Genomic DNA, 18,314 nt, shown 5'->3' with positions numbered 1-18,314 from the left:
AATAATAATATTCAGAGCAACTTGGACAAATGGTAAAAGTCTACGGGGACGTTTCTCCTAATTTCATTTCACCCCTTTATCCAAAAAGGGATACACTGAATAAAATGCCTTTAAAACCTCAGTGGAAATGACATTATTTTGATTAAATAAGTTTGTTTGATCATTTCATTCTAGTAATTCGAGAAGGTGTGTTGTCAGTGGTATGAGATAAAGGTGTGTAATACCCAGCAAAAAAACTGGCTTGCAGGAAAATTGAAATAATTTTTTTTTTGGTAGAGAACGGAATAAAGATATATTTGTATAAATACCTTTTGTGGGCAACCACGCATTCGCGCATATATACAGAACGCACTTATATTATACATACACTAATTTCATTCTAATAATTCGACGAGATGTCTTGTCAGTGGTATGAAATAAAGGTGTGTAATACCCTGCAAAAAAAACTGGCTTGTAGGAAAATTGAAATATATATATCTTTTTTTGTTAGAGAACGGAATAAAGATTTATTTATATAAATACCTTTAGTTGGCAACCACGCATTTGCGCATATATACAGAACGCGCTCATATTATACATACACATATATACAGATATTATATATATATATATTATATATATATATATATATATATATATATATATATATATATGTGCGTGTTCGTTGTATACATACACATATACAGATATATATGTTTGTGTGTGTGTATTGAGTACGGTGAAAACATCATAAAGTATCGGAATAAATCAGTATATATTGCGTCAAATTATCCAAAAATAATTCACGGTATTGTATAGCTAATGATTTAGAAACCGAGTACTTTTTAGCTGTGAGTAAAGTCCACACCAGTTGTGTACCTTTGACTGTGTCGAATCTTAAGCACTTTCTACTATGTGCTCTTTCACGTGTTTATATAAGTATTCGTTAAAGTGTCGGGTAGGTTTTTGTAACCCTTCAGTTTATGAATTCTAATGATTATTAAAATGTCTAGTAGCTTTTCGTAACCCTTCAGTTTATGAAGTCTAATCAATATTTAACTGTCGAGTAGGTTCATGCAACCCTTTAGTTTATAAAACCTAATAAATATTCATCAAAGTGTCGAGTAGGTTTCGTAACCCTTCAGTTTATGAAGTCTAATAAATATTTTAAGTGTCCAGCAGGTTCATGCAACCCTTCATTTGATAAAATCTAATAAATCTTCATCAAAGTGTCGAGTAGGTCTTTGTAACCCTTCAGTTCATGAAGTCAAATATATATTCACCCAAGTGTCGAGTAGGTGTGTCGACTAGATTCACGGAACCCTTCACTTTATGAATTCTAATAAGTATTCATCAAAGTGTCCAGTGGGTTTTTGTAACCCTTCAGTTTACGAATTCATAATAAGTATTCATCAGTGTCGAGCAAGTTTACGTAACCCACTAGATTGTAACGTCGAATTGTTCTCACTCTCAGAAAACCTAAACACTGAGTCGACTCTCAGATCGACGGTTCATTGGAGCTGTTTCCGGTAGCAATGACACCAAACGTGATAACCAAAATATTTTGTTATTCTCTCGTCGCTATCAAATTGGACGTGACTTGGTCGGAAGTCGGAGCTTTCGTTTTTATTTCTCTATTTTTTCGCTTTCTCGGGGAGTAACCCTACAGACTACTTTGTTGTTCTTCTTCTCTTGTTGGGGGGGGGGGGGGGGGTGTTAGTAAAGCCCTATGGAAAAGCGTAAAAAAAAGATGCGGGAATTTTATGATGGGATATTTATGATTTATTTACTAGAATAAAAATGTGGAAGATAAATTATGTGCTTGTCAAACAGTACAGAACAAATGTTTCTAATAAAATGTAGCATATTTATTTTATTATAATTAATTATTTTTCTTAGGGTGGTCGGTTGGTTCCGGAGGCAATTTTTAACATAATAGGTGAAGTGATCGCTGTGATTCTTTCTTTTTATGTGTTATGCATGTAATATTCTTTTCTCGGTGGTACCATTATTAAGTAATTTTAGCAATTTCTTTGCAATTCAAATTAATCCTCTAAATGAAGTCGGAATTACATAAGTTTTCATAAATTCATTAATAATTCTCTACAGTATCGTGACCATTATGCCATCACGAAGGAGCTGATTCCATACAGTATCATCATCATCTTCATCATTGCATCATTATTATCATTATTGATATAATAATTGATATATTTCATGATATAGTGATCACGTCCCCACCAACAAACTGGCCGTGTTCACACTAAGTATATATAATGTGTATAAAGGTTTAGCTGATTTTATCACGCTTACATCTGTTGATGTCAGTGTGTTCATAAGTGACAATACGAAGTGAGATTTATTAAAGGTATGATCATATGTGTTTCTCTCTCTCTCTCTCTCTCTCTCTCTCATGAATCCGAGATTGATGTCAGTGTAATCATAAATGAAAATACGAAGTGAGATTTATTAAAGCTATGATCATATGTTTCTCTCTCTCTCTCTCTCTCTCTCTCTCTCTCTCTCTCTCTCTCATGAATCCGAGACAATTCCGATAAAATGTATGCCTCTTGGTATGTAGGACTCTCTCTCTCTCTCTCTCTCTCTCTCTTTTAAAAAGCATGCCCCTTTACATGAAGTACTGCCTTGCATTATGAATGCATAATGCAATGTGTTTACTAGAGATCTCATTAATGTTGATAATGTTCATGCTGGTGACATATTAGCATTATATTATGGACTGAATGTTAATGTTAGGACAGCAGTTATTTCGCTATGTCATTCCTTCAAAAGTTAGCAGTTTATAGGCTACAAATCGATAAATATGTATTTATATAAAAAAAAAGTGAAGGAAAAATAGATATTTTTTATATATATTAAAAATTGAGGGAACATAATTCTCCTATGCTTTCATGTATTCAAGGCATATAGGAAAATTCGTCATTAACATTATATTGTGGACTTAATGTTGATGTTACGGCAGCAGTTATTTCCGTATGCTATTTCTTCAAAAGTTAGCAGTTTGTAGGTTACAAAAAGATAAATATTTATTTTATAGAAAAAGTGAGGCAACACAAGTCAACTATGTATTCATGTATTTAAGGCATATAAGAAAATCCATCGTACGGATCACATATACACTATTTTTCTTTTAACTTAAAGCTTAAACATTTCAATAAGGTACGCTCACTTCTAAATAACTAAGCGAAGAATTCTTTTTGTTACTTACTGCTGGAGTATTGCCGCTGGTTTGGGACACCTGGTGAAACATCTGTTGGTGGAAAACAGATGTTAGTGAATATGTAAAGTTATAGATGTTCAGTATTTTCTTCAAAGTTGTTTACTTAAAAAAAAAAAAAAAGGGACTGCGCATATATATGAGTTATGAATGTCACGCAAACTACACGGACCAGTTTTTTTTAAGTGGTCCGTCACAGCTATACATTTGATGGTCAAATTAATCCTTCCCTTAAGATACAGAAAAATTAAAATCATTTTATCACAGTTATATTACAGCAGCTCAAATCAATAATGGAAGTTAATGATATGCTTGTAAGGAGAGAGGTCATGCTTGCGTCTTAAAACTAATAATATCAGTGAGGCATTTAAGCATTTACAGCATTGCAGTGGCATATGAGGGTATCTTAGCACTTTTAGGAAATGGGTACAGGGCATGACGACAAAGTTATGGGCACCAGAGAAAGGAAAAATAAAATTGCAGGGGAAGCTATTGTAATGTCAGGATATGTCTAAGCAAACAGAAACCTATACAGGACCTGGGTACAGGGCATGACAAAGTTATGGGCACCATAGAAAGGAAAATGTAGGGCAAGCTATTGTAATGTCAAGATGTATAACTAATAATATGATAATGATAGATAGCTTAAATTGTGCATTGAATTAGAACCTTCTAAACGCCTGCCACTCATTTATTTAATGATAATGATAGTTGATGATGATTTTGGTTATGATAGCGAGGCTCTTGAATTGATTGAGTGACTCCATCGAGGATTGGTGGCCATGGTGTGCGGGCAGTTTGATTGTTTGGGCGTAAACGAATGTTTGTATATGTCTATTTGCAAACAAATGACCATCACGTGGCGCAAAAATAAAAATAAACAGAAATAAACAATTAATAACATTTAAGGATGTGTATAATAGATATAAATAAGAGTGAATATAAATACATTGAATTATGTAATAAGAACAAATAAAAACTATATATATATACATATACATATGTATGTTTGTATGTGTATATATGTATGTATGTATGTATGCAAGTGTGTGTATAGGAATTTGTGTACATGCTTTCTCCACGGAGATCTGAAGTTTCCACGTGATATCCACACTCTCTGACTAAGTAGTTTTTTAATTAACCGAAATCTCTGCTAGGATTACCTAATACGGTAAATGTGTAAATGAAACTTCACTTAATAACACTTATTTCTCCTTGGTTAGTTACTGGCATTTGGCTCCCTTCATAATTGATGTCAAGATTAACATCAGTCGTTACAAATTTTCAAATGAATGAAAATGTATAATCTTGGACCAGTACAAGATTTGCGAAATGCAGTATATTTGCCACATACATACTCTACCTACCTACCTGTCTATCTATCTTATATATCTTGCATATAAAAATTTGGATTTGTAGGGACAACGGGTTTTTAATAATTTTATGTAATTTTTTTTTTGGGGGGGGGCCGCGTTTAACTTTACAAAAACGAACCCCAAAAAATTCCCCGTGAAGTCTTTTAACGAAATTCGATCTAGGGATATCTTGCCTATGAAAATTTGGATTTATAGGCAAAACTAGTTTTTAATATTTTTAATTATAGAATTTTTTGTTTTTGTGGAGGGGGGTGGGGGTTGTGGGCGCGTTTCACTTTACAAAAACGTACCCCACAAAAAATTCCCCGTGAAGTCTCTTAACGAAAATCACCTTATCGAACTTTTTTTTTTTTCCCAAAAAAAATCTGTCTTGAGGGACCGAAAAAGTCACGAGTAGTTTCCGGAGACATAAATCCGGGAGAAACAATCACGGCGCCTTAATATTCTCCCACGTTCATAAAAAGCAACTTCCTTTTGTGTGTGAGTTTGTGTGTGTGTGTGTCTTACTTTTCGAAATAAAACTTTTTTTTTTTTTTTTAAAGCGGGTAGTATTTCTTGGAAGAGAGAGAGAGAGGATCCCATCCCTCTCCTTCCTTCTCTCCTTCCTTCCCTCCCCCTCGTCAGAAACTATAGGGGGTCTACTATCTACTCCGTCCCTCCCCTCCCTCCCTTGTCCCTTCTCCTCTCCATACTATATCCCTCCTTTCCATTCCCCCTCCTCACTTTTCCTCACCCCTCCTTTCCCCTTCCTATTCTCCCCTCCCCTCCCCTCCCTCCCATTTCCTAACCCTCCCCCTTCCACCACTCCTCCTCCCCCTTCGTATCTCCTCGTCTAACCCCTCCCTTCCACCGTTCTCCCCTCCCCCTTCCTATTTTCCCCTCCTCTCCCCTTCTCCCCCTTCCTATTCTCCCCTCCTCCTCTTCCACCGATCCCCTCCCCTTCCTATTCTCCCCTTCCACCGCTCCCCCTTCCACCGTTCTCCCTCCCCTTCCTATTCTCCCCTCCTCCCCTTCCACCGATCCCCTCCCCTTCCTATTCTCCCCTTCCACCGCTCCCGCTCCCCCCTCCCATAAAATTGACACCCACTAAGTGCTAGAAGTGGGGGGGAAGATTCTCTCTCTCTCCAGCAAACCATAAAAATTTTACTCGGCCGTGTCGCCGAAACTTGCGTCATATTACTCATAAAATCACGGTTTATTATTGTTTCGCTAAACTTTGGTCCGCTTTACGAGGTGCGTCCTAGACAAAAAGTGCATACGTTATGAAGTGAAAACTCTTTTAATTGATTCATTTGAAAGTATTGCGCCGTCTCCTCGGACGGGGCTGCTGCTGCTGCTACTACTGATTCTCTCTCTCTCTCTCTCTCTCTCTCTCTCTCTCTCTCTCTGTTTATCTATCTATCTATCTATCTTGATAACTATCTATGTCAGCTGCTGCTACTGATGCCTCTCTCTCTCTCTCTCTCTCTCTCTATGTCATTTAGGTATGTGTATATATGTATATATATATATATATATATATATATATATATATATATATATATACACACTTGATATGAGAATATTATTAGTAACTTATAACAAACATAGCCTTGATTAAACATATCCCTCCTTAGGCCATGAAATGTAAATCGCCGTATAACCCCCATTCTGTGCGTGTTTTTGTTTTAGAAAAATATCTCGAAGATAGAGCAAGGTGAATTCGATCAAAATTGACAGGAACATCAAGTAGGTCTCCATCTTCAGTTAATTCTAGGAAGAAAGCAGCTCAAATTTTCAGTTGTTTTCCTGGGTTAGACATCGTCACGTTGAAGCCAGTTTCTTCTCAAATGTGTCTTCTCGAGTAGGTACTTGAATGAATGCACCTATATTGACATCCATTAATCTTGGATCACGCCTTGATTGAAATATATCATGTAAACACACGAGCAAACACAAATAAACAAACGAGACTCGATGACTCAAAAATGCCGTAAAATATAACCCCTTTCCAACAGCATTCATGAATTTGTGAAGGTAATGGCGATATAAAAACAGATTTGATAAGTGCTTGATTGTAATTTGTTAACTAGTTTCTGGTCTGTTATTTTCTCTTCCGTCAAGCTATGTACTATCTGTGAATTGCTGGTGATCTAGGAATCGTTTTTTTATTGCCATGAAGTGATTCCCATCATCCAATTATGGAGTCTTTCGGTGATTATTTTCGTTGTATTCTTTCCCAAGGTTTCAGATATATTATTAGATTACAGTTATATATTCCATTCACTGTGCTTTGGAAAGGAGATGCTTATGTAATCAATATTTTTAAGTGTATAGTTCTAAGGGAAATAAAATATTTTCTTTGGTTCACATTGCTTTGAAGTCATCCCTTTAATTTTGGTAATAAACCGTATCGTCTTTTCTTACTAATTCTTCCGTATCACCTTCCTTGACTGTTTATTGAACTCACTTTCTCTTTACTCTTTATCTGACTTTATTAAACCCACTTTCTCTTTTACACTTTATCTACCTGTTTCTTAAACCCACTTTCTCTTTTGCACTTTATCTGCCAGTTTATTAAACTCACCTTCTCTTCTATACTTTATCTGACTTTATTAAACTCACTTTCTCTTTTATACTTCATCTGACTTTAATAAACTTACTTTCTCTTTTACACTTTATCTGCCTGTTTATTAAACTCACTTTCTCTTTTACACTTTAGCTTTTTGACCCTTTGGAAACCTCGTCTCCCCTTCGTTTCTTTCTTCTATCCTGGTACTCTCTCTCTCTCTCAGATTAAAAAAAAAGTAAGTCTTCCCTTACGAGTTAACAGTATTTTGTTTTCGCGATTAAAATATTCATGTCTGTGACTCCCCCAGCCAGAGGTAGGGGGATCGTTGGTAGGGGGGGGAGGGTGAGGGGCTGGCGGCTGGAAAGCCAAGGACCCTAACCTAAAACTGGACTCCAGCACTTGGGCGGTTTACGATCTGGAACGTGGGATGAGCTGCCGACTGGAAGTTCAAGAGAGAATGGAGAACAGCTCGCGACGACGAGAGAGACGGATGGCTAGAGAGGGGAAAAAGTGAGAAGAGAAGAGAGAGAGATGAGAGAGAGAGAGAGGAGAGAGATAGAGAGAGAGAGAAGAGAGAGAGGGGTGCTGTGGATGGTGGAAGGGGAAAAAGAGATTGGAAGTGAATTAAAACGTAAAGAAAATTTAGGCAGTTAGTAAGAAGTGAATTTGTAGATTTAAAGGTAATGATTGGGTGGTTTATATATGTATATATAATATATATATAAACATATATTATATATATATATATTATGTATTGGGTGGTTTGGGGGTATATATATATATATATATATATATATATATATATATATATATATATATACAAAAATATATATAAAATACTGGTAAAACTATTATATATATATATATATATATATATATATATATAATATATTATATTTATATATATATATATATGTATATATTATATATTTATATATATATATATATATATATATTATATAATTATATATATATATATATTTATATATATATATATATATATATATATATATATATATATCACAGATACAAAGAGGGAAATATTTGTTGAAACTGAAGCTATTCAGAGTGAAAACAACACTTCTTTAGAGTAACATTAACCCAGGACAAAAAAAAAAAGCAAACCAAGTAAAAATAATAAATAAAATAAATAAATAAGCAATGAGGATACAAGGGAAAGAGACGAAGAACGGATGGGGGAAACGCCAATGTAGCAACATATTCCGGCTCGATTCCTGACCGGTTATTCGATTCACTTCGTGAGTTCTACCGCACTCTCTCTCTCTCTCTCTCTCTCTCCCCCCCTCTCTCTCTCTCTCTCTCTCTCTCTCTCCTCTTCTCTCACATCGTCCATCCCCAAGGTGGGTTGGTTGGTATATATATATATATATATATATATATATATATATATATATATATATATATATATATATATATATATATATATATATATATATATTCTAGCACCTCTTTCGTTTAGGGCAATTCATTATTTCTGATGGCTACATGAAATTTTGAGCGAGTTAATTGGACGCACCTCAGAGATCTTTATAGAAAAGATTGGCAATTTGAGTGTTCTGTTATTTTCTGTCGGTTTTGTATAAATGTACTACGACTTGCTGAGTAAATCAATTTCTAATTCTCCATTTGTGCCAAACGGAAATTTTCATTTGCTTGTTATTTAGTTAGGAAACTCCTTTTAACATTTTGTTCTCTTTTACCAAGTTTCCATTCTAATTGCATTAGTACCCACATCTTTCATCTTATGTCAGGTTATTTGTTCAACAATTTGGTTTTGTCAGTCATTTTCACCCACTTAACAGTACGTGACTACTGTCCATGATTATCAGTGCAGTTGTGAAAGTAATGTAACTCTTTTAAAAGTTATATAGTAGTACAGTCACTCGCTCCAGGTAATACATTGTTAAGTAGTTGTTAGCCTTTACAGAGATCTAGAAAGGACGCGAAGTGGTTTCTAGCCTGTACTAAGATCTAGAGTAGATTCTTAATGTTGAAGTCAGTGATGTCTTGAGGCTAAAGCCAGGAATTAATAATTCATGGATCACCTGATGCCGAATTTTACTCCCTCTATATGATTCATTGTATAGTAGGAACATTTATTAGATATTTTGGAATAGGTGACTATCATTTGTAACACCTTATGATGTAGTTTACAGTGCTGCCAGAAGCTAGCTAAATATTGTTCTTGGTTACAGAGATGCTCGAATTGTTGACTTGTGCTGAAGAGATATTGGTGTAATTGGAATATTGTACTGTTATGTGACCTGGGATTTTGCTCTTGTATAGAAATAATGTCTGTGTGAATACTGGTTGTTATTTTATTAACAAAGGTAGGAGTGATTTATATATTCTGAAGATCTCCAGTTGTGCTAACTTCCATCAACATTATTTGGTATCGAACTTCCTCTGTCAACATCCAATGCCTCTGCCTTTAGTTAGTGCGCGCTACTGTTTCACTGAGATTATTTTTTATTTTATTATTATTCTTTCCTTAAATTTGGAAGACTCTTCCGGACAGTTTTATACATGCTGACGATCATAAAAAAAAAGCTATAATGATGCTCTTTATTGCGATGTTCCTTTGCCTTATTTTCTTCTCGTTTTCTTCATTGGTTGAATTTATGAGTACAGTTTGTTTTTATTTGTTATTCGCTTAATTAATTTTCTGTATATATTTTTCTTTTATATTTTGCCTCCATTTTTATCATGGGTATTCTATTCCTCATATAAGTTTGCTTGGCAAGTTGACAAAAGTTCGTATTCTATACGAATGTGTACATCATTACAATGTAATATATATATATATATATTATATTTTATATGCAAACATATATCATTATAAATATACTACATATACACATGATATATATATATATATTATATATATTATATATATATATATATATATATATATATATTCACTCATAAACTTTAAACTTTAGAAAGGCGATTAAATATTATAGTAAATAAATGTACAATGTGTACGACCATAGTCATGTATACAGATATTAGCATCACCTGTATACATGCGCTCTTTAACTATACGCATGTCAATGCATGTAAGTGCATATATAGAGAACAAACGCAGGTACACCCTGTAGTGTATCACGAAGATAAACTGAACAGATTGAAGGCTTTTCTGTGTAGATACAAATAAAAGATTTTGAACAGAAACTTAAGGAGTCTTCAGTCAGGATAGCAGTGTACCAAAAATGCAAAGGAAAAAGAAGTGTTTCCCTGTGGATAATATAATGAAAATAAAGATTTTTGGAGAAGAAGAGGGAGAAGGAGAAGAATAAGAAGGAGGAGGAGGAATGAGAAGAGACCAACGTGAAAGACATAAAAAAAATAAAAGAGAGAGAGAAAGAGAGAGATATTAGAATGAGGCCGCTCCCATTACCATAGATAACACACTCCTTTGGATTTGGTATCAGTGTCATATATTTGGGTGGAATAGCGTAGTAAATAAGCGCAATATTCCTCCTGAACGGAGGGGGAGTGGTGGGGAAGGGGGTGGGGTTCCCCCCTCCCATTCCAGTCTGGGGCAGGGGCAGGAACCAGCGCCTATGTATCAGTGAATATTTGAAAACCAATGACAGCCAGTCTGATAAAATTGTTACATGATGATCGCTGGGTCGGTATAGAATATTATTGCTTTCTTCTTCTCTTTCCTTCCCTTTCTCCCCCTTGGAGCCAGGCTCTCTCTCTCTCTCTCTCTCTCTCACACACGGGAGATGGTGGTGGTGGAGGGCAGGGGCGGGGAGACGGGCCGGGAAGGTGGGGGAGGGGTATATTATTGGGGAGAGATCTGTTTACGTTTATCGCTCCTTTTTGCTGGATAGACTCTAACGCCGTATTCCTCCGCGCTCGTTGGATACACTGATAGTGGTTACCTCTCCTCCTTTTACTATTATTTTTACCTCTCCCTCTCTCTCTCTCTCTCTCTCTCTCTCTCTCTCTCTCTCTCTCTCTCTCTCTCAGAGAGGTAGACTAAATGCTTTGCTTTATTCTGTCGATTTTGAATATATTTTTTTTAGCGGTGTTATTTATTTTCCCTGTGGGATTTATCTGTTTATATATTTATAATGTATATATAGTATACATACATACATACATACATACATACTCATACATATTATATATATATATATATATATATAAAAATATATATATATATATATATATATATATATATATATATATATATGTGTGTGTGTGTGTGTGTGTGTGTGTGTATACAATTATAATAATAATAATAATAATAATGATAATAATGATAATAAGTGGAACGCAGGCCATTGCACTTATCGACCGTTTCGGAAGGAAAAACACTAAAAAAAAGGTATGCTGGAGAAGTATGATTAAGTGGAAAAAGTGAAATGTAAAAAAAAAAAAAAAATGAGCAATTATTTTTAATGAGTCAGAAGTTTAAAAAAGTAGTGTTCGAATGCATATAGAGAAATTCAAGAGTTCCCAAGTCGGTTGGGTTCGACCAAGTGTCAAAAATCTTTAAACTTTACGATACATGACCCTGTTTGTCAAGGACGTGTGATTTACATATGTTTCTGTGTGCGTGTGTGTGAGCAAGCCTGCACGTTTCATTTACTTAAGCGTATTTAAATCCTCACATACGTCCCTTCATGTTTATTTACACGTTCGTGACCAGTACAAGTTTCATAAGATTTGTAATTATATATATTTTATATATATATATATATTTTATATATATATATATATATATATATATATATATATATGTATGTATATATATATTTTTGTGTTTTTATGATCCTTCAATATTTACTCGATTTTGTTCACCTGATACTAAATGTTAAAATTTGAGAATTAAGATAATGCTGTGATTTAGTCAATGTTAAGTGCAGTATTTTAACATTGTTTTCTGCTATATTTAAGGGATTTTATTCACCCTATACTAAATGTTAAAATTCGAGAATTAGGACACAATGCTATCTGGTTATTGTTAAGGGTAGTATTTTAACACCGCGTCCTGTTATATTTAATGTCAAATTTCAAGCATTAGATTAATGATATATAGTAATTGTTAATGTTAGTATTTAGTATTTTAACATCGGTGCGAGTTGCGGTAATCGTCTTCAGTAATTGTGAAGTTGAATTAGTGGAAATAAAATAAATTAAAAAATGAATTTTGGGCTATAAAATAACAAAGTTAAAACGTAAGCATTAAAATTGATAATTGCAGAAACGAAAATATAAAAAGAGAGGATTTTGTTACCTATAATATCGTCCATGTAATGGTTAATATGAGGTTTAACCCAAGTAATTATAGAGTATTAATGTCGCTCTTTTTAGGTTGAACTTTATTATAAAGTATTTGGTTGTTATAAGTATGACACTTTACTTGAATGAGATACGGTCCACTTTCTTCCATGCTCATTTGACAGAAATGTTTATTAAGAGGATTTGTGTATTCATAAATGATATTTTTATCGCTCCGTTTATTTATGATGATAAATTTTTTTGGTATAGCTATTCTCATTTTCTCTTGTCACTGGTGGATTCTGCTGTATTTTTACTTATATTTTTTGGATTCACGATCGTTAATGTTATTAAGGTGTCCGAAATTGCAAATATATATATATATATATATATATATATATATATATATATATATATATATATATATTATATATATTGTGTGTGTGTGTTTGTATATATACGTATATAGGATTTTGAGGATGTTCTTTGCGTATTGCCAAGTAGTCTTGAAATTAAAATTTCAACTACTTTTGTAGTATAGAAAATATGACGGAAATTAACTGTCTTAGATATTGTAATTAATTTTATTTTTTTTATGTCCCCTAACTGTCATTTCTGCTTATATTGGTTTCACGCTCACAGACTCAAATACACACACACACACACACACACGGCACAATTGAAGAGTCACCCATTATCAGGTTCTAATTAAGACCTTGCGGGGCAGAGGCTCGGTTATCGCCGGCAATTTGTGAGTTCCAATCCTTCTCATAGGAAATTGAATACAGGGCTTCCTCGTTTCTCAAATCTCCTCTCCCCCTCCCCTCCCCTCCCCTTCCCTTATACCATCCCCTCCCCTCCCCTAAACGCAGATTTCAACCCTCCTTCTATGTTGGTAAGGGTGGGAGGTTAGGTAGGCTAGGAAGATGGCTATGTCTTCAGGGTAGGAGGCTGTTTTGGGGGAGGGGGAAGGGAGGGTCAGTGGTGGGGGTGTGGGGGGAGTAGTGAGGGGGAGGGGGGAATGTGGCGGGGGAGGGGGTGAGGGGAGCTGGAGGGATCTGCGAAATTCTTTTCAGATGATTAGACTCGAAAACTTTTCCAACCACTTCCTCCTCCCCCTCCTCCTCCTCCTCCTCCTCCTTCCCCCCCCATCCCCGATCCACCCCCTCCCCTGATGACCCCACACCCCCTCCCCCCCACCCTGGACCCCCGTCCAACGGCCAATGTACTATTGCTAACATATGCTGCCTTAGTTAACGAAACTTATGCGAAATGGGGCGTCCTCTCATTTTATCTCTCGCCTTCGCTTGAATGTTTTTAGCTCTCTCTCTCTCTCTCTCTCTCTCTCTCTCTCTCTCTCTCTCTCTCTCTTTCTTCTTCTTCTTCTTCTTCTTCTTCTATTGGTGTATTATCCCAGGTACACCCTTTTTATTATACTTGGTTTTTACGCCTACTTTATACAGTTTTCAAAAGACATTATCATTATGAAATTTATATTAGCAGAACTATTTTGGCAGTTACTTTGGCTTCATCACGAGGCGCCTAACGACCGAATATTTTTCTTGTAATTAATCGATAATTGAAGAGAATGAATCACTTTATATAACGAAAGACAAACGAAGTGACGATTGAAAGTAGTTGTAGATAAGCGCAACAATAGATCGTAGGAAGGAGAAACGAATGAAGAAGTGAGAGAAAAATGAGACGAAGTTTGGGAAGGAATGGGAAATAAAGAATAGGAGTGAAAGGAAAAAAGAAGAAGGATTAGAGGGCGGATGTATTTAAAGCTAAATTGCACGGCAAAAAAAAATTAATTGTAAAATGGAGAGGTTCGAGAAATGAAAACAAAGAGGAAATGCTATCAAGAAGAAACATAATTAACAGAAAGATGGGAGGGAGAGAGATGAAAAAAAAATAAAGAGGTAAAATTGAGGAGAAGAATAGAGAAAAAGAGAGTTAACAGAAAGGTGGGAGGGAGAGAAAGGAATGAAAGAAATAAAGAGTAGAATTGAGAAGAAGAATAGAGAAAAAGAAAACCTGTTTTTAATGCATGATGTAGGAATGAATAAGGGAGTTGGAATAGAAAAAGGAAGAAAGGAAGTAAAAATGAGTATGAAGTATGAGAAAAAATGTGCTTAGAAATAACAAGAAATAAGAAAAAGAGATTTGGTAAAGAGAAAGGACACAGAAAGGGGTAGGATGGAAAAGATTAGAGACGACCTGTTTTAGGAGATGGCATAGGAGTCGATAGGCAAGAAGGATACGAATAGAAAAAGGAGTAAGGGAAAGAGTGATAAAACTGAGGGAGAAAGGATGGTAAAATAGAAATTCGCGTGGAAATAAACAAAAACTAAAAACATTGTAAAGATACAGAACTCAAAAGGCGATAGAATAATGCATGAGGAGGCAAGGAATACGAATGGAAATAGACGTAAGGGAAGTATGGTAAAGATAAATAAAAAGGATGGTTAAAATAATCGGTGTGGAAATACGCAAAAACAGCAGGAAAAAGGATTTAGTAAAATAAGACGAAAGAGAGAGAATAGAGAAACCCCGTTTCAGGACAAGACGTTGAAATGAATAAACAAGGATAAGAGTAAAAAAAAAACGAGTAAGAAGAGGGTACAAAATGAAAAAGAAAGGACTTTAGAAATACGGAAAAACTAGGTAAAATATTCTACAAAAAGATAAAGATGAAGATATAGGCATTGCTTGAAGAAGAGACCATGAGTATATATGCATCTTCCAAGCAAGGAAGGATAAGAGTAAGAACAAAAAACGAGTAAAGAAAGGACCATAGAAATACGGAAAAACAAGGTAAATATATTCAACAAAAAGAGGAAGAAGGTATAGACATTGCTTAAAGAGGAGGCCTGGAGTATATATATATGCATCTTCCCCACGCCTCGGGTTTGTCTAGGCGCAGACGACACGACCAGATAAAGGGATCCCACTAACTCGTGTGAGGGTATTTTGTGAGGTGGGATCATGAACTGAACCCATACAAAGGGGATCCGATAGCATGTAGTAAATCTCGGCGAGAATTGCCCTGACTCGCCGAGAAGGCCATTTCTATACAAATGTCGTCTATAGAAAAAAAAATGTACACCGGTATTCGAGAGGCGTGTATATAATAATATTATTATATATAATATATATAATATATATTATATATATGATATTAATATAATGTAAGTTGTGTGTATTTAAATGTGTGCAGCGTGTGTTTCCACTGTCACAGAAACCGGAGAATTTTTTTTCAGTGTCGTGGAACTTTGTCTAGATGTCCCAATAAAATGGCGATTTAAATATGTATGTGTATGTATGTGTGAGTGAGTTTGTATGTATTAAATGTGCGTGTGTGTGCGTGTGTCTTCTCAGTCACAGAAACTAGAGGGTTTTTTTTTTAGTGTCGTGGAACTTTGTCTAGATGTCTCATTAAATTGGTGATTTAAAATAGATGCATTATTTAATGCTGTAGTCAGATTCAAGCATTTCTTAGATGCAGTCATCAAGGTAGAATTTTATTAAAAGATTAAAGACAAACTTGCTGAGTATTAATAAGAAGAAGTTCTCTTTAAATTTATGCATAAATAATACGTCGTTTTAGCGTAAAAGACTCTCTCTCTCTCTCTCTCTCTCTCTCTCTCTCTCTCTCTCTCTCTCTCTCTCAGCATTTGGCCGCTACCTGATTCCCCCAGTTCAAGAGGGGTAGTATTTCATGACTGTGTTGGTGAATATTCTATGTAAGTTTTCGTACCAAGTTTTCTACATATGTTCGGGAAAACTCTGAAAGAAAAAATCTAGATAAAAGCTTAACAAAACTCCGAAAAAAAATGCGGAAAACATTCGAAACCCACCTCACCCCCACCCCCCAAAAAAAAAAAAAATGGAGAAAAACTCCGTGAAAAAAAATCGAAAACTCCTTTTTAAAAAAAAAAGGTGCGGAAAAATCCGAAAAAAGAGAAAAATATCGGGAAAAAAAATCCGGGAAAAAAAAATCGAAAACCCACCCCCCCCCCCAAAAAAAACCCCCCCCAAAAAAAAAAAAAAAATCGGAGAAAAAACTCCGTGATAAAAAATCGAAAACTCCTTTTTAAAAAAAAAAGATGCGGAAAAATCCGAAAAAGAGAAAAAACCCGGGAAAAAAATTCGAAAAAAGAAAAAATCGGGGAAAAAATCCGGAAAAATACAAAAAAATAAAAAATAGGGGAAAAAATGAGAAAAACTCCGGAAAAAAACCTGCAAACACTCACGTTCCTCACCACGTGTAGGTTTGCGTTCATACTCTTCGTTCAAAGAGTTCGTTATTATTTACTCTTTTCTGTGGAAGATTTAGACAAGATCGTAATAGGTTTTTCTTTCTTTCTTTCTTTCTTTTAAGAAGGTCTTAAGTTTGAGTACGAGCGGTGACTCGTTGTCTGCATTGCATCAATGGGGGTTCTCATGCAACATCTCGATTGAGCTCAGCAGTGCCTATCCTCCTCCTCCTCCTCCTCCTCCTCCTCCTCCTACCTCAATCTCTCCTCACGACAGTCAAACCCTCTTAAGAGTGAATCCTTTCAGTTTCCTGGATGTGATTCCTCCTCCTCCTCCTCCTCCTCCTCCTCCTTAGTTTCCTGGATGTGATTTCTACTTCCGAACCTTTTCTTTTCGTTCATTTGATCTAGTTTACTCGTTGGTATCTGTTTATCTACATCACTATATATACCTGTGCATCTATAGATTTATTTTAGTAATTTCTTAATGTATTTATTTCTCTTTCCAGTTGATGATCTCATCTTTCTGTATTTCCTAGTCAGTGGCCCCTTTGGTGGGCTTGTTCCATATGAATAGGGTTCTTATTTTGAGTAATAATAATAATAATAATAATAATAATAATAATAATAATAATAATAATAATCTTACTATAATGGGCATTATGTCTGTCCGTCCGTCTGTCATTCAATCACGGCCAAACGGTTGGTCCGATGGGCATGAAACTTGGCAGGGTTATAGTGTGGATCCCTAAGATGGTTTATAATGGGGTTTTATCCTACCTCACCTCCCTCCGAAGGGGGTCGGGGTGAGAAGGGATTCTCTGAAACAGAGCTGTTTCTGCCCGTAGACTTTGTTACTTTACGAATTTATCGTATCTAATTTCTGTATACATATGTTTGCTAGTACTAATAATAATATTAATAATAATAATAATGGTATAATATAGCTTTGCTCATAAGAAGAAAGGTGTTTACCTAACTGATTAAAATAAGTATGTGCAATACGATCTGGTTGAAATTGGTATACTGGAAATATTAAGTAAAGAATTCACAAGCAAATCTTTGTTTACTTATAATTTGTAAGTAGTAGTATTTTAGTTTGTAAGTGGATGGTATCATTACTAGTTTGGTACAATAAAAAAAAACGTAATCTTTGGGGGAGTAACTCTTGCCAAGTGTAAGTTGAGTATTTATATATATATATATATATATATATATATATATATATATATATATATATATATATATATATATATATATATATATATTCTATAAAATCATAAAAGTAACCACGTGTATTTTGTTTACCAGCAAAAGCCACAGGGAAAATTTTTAAAAAAGAAAAAGAAAAGACAGGGTGCCAAGTACTTTCGTGTATTTAAAACACATCTTCGGGGCACAAAGATGTGTTAAATACACGAAAGTACTTGGCACTCTCTCTTTTCTTTTTTAAAATTTTCCCTGTGGCTTTTGCTGATATATATATATATATATATATATATATATATATATATATATATATATATATATATATATATGAATAACTTGATCACGAAGTATATAAAACGTGATGCTATGTATAAATAAAGGTTTTTTGCCACGAAGGAAAAAATGAAAAAGCTTTTCATTTTTTCCTTCGTGGCAAAAAACCT

The 18,314-nt window shown here is 34.8% G+C and overlaps 1 protein-coding gene across 1 annotated transcript in view; it reads right to left on the bottom strand.

Moving 5' to 3' along the window:
• The window catches only part of LOC135222968 (homeotic protein proboscipedia-like), a 244,038-nt gene that overhangs the window by 15,760 nt on the left and 209,964 nt on the right, over nucleotides 1-18,314 (bottom strand). The window contains exon 4 of the mRNA XM_064261448.1: nucleotides 3,209-3,250. Coding sequence (XP_064117518.1) covers nucleotides 3,209-3,250 — 42 coding nt within the window. The remainder of the gene's footprint in view (nucleotides 1-3,208; nucleotides 3,251-18,314) is intronic.

This window comes from Macrobrachium nipponense, chromosome 8 (assembly GCF_015104395.2).
Source record: "Macrobrachium nipponense isolate FS-2020 chromosome 8, ASM1510439v2, whole genome shotgun sequence".
In the NCBI taxonomy this organism is placed as follows: Eukaryota; Metazoa; Arthropoda; class Malacostraca; order Decapoda; family Palaemonidae; genus Macrobrachium; species Macrobrachium nipponense.
Note: the sequence above shows the minus strand (reverse complement) of the source record. Positions and strands in the feature narration are given on the sequence as shown.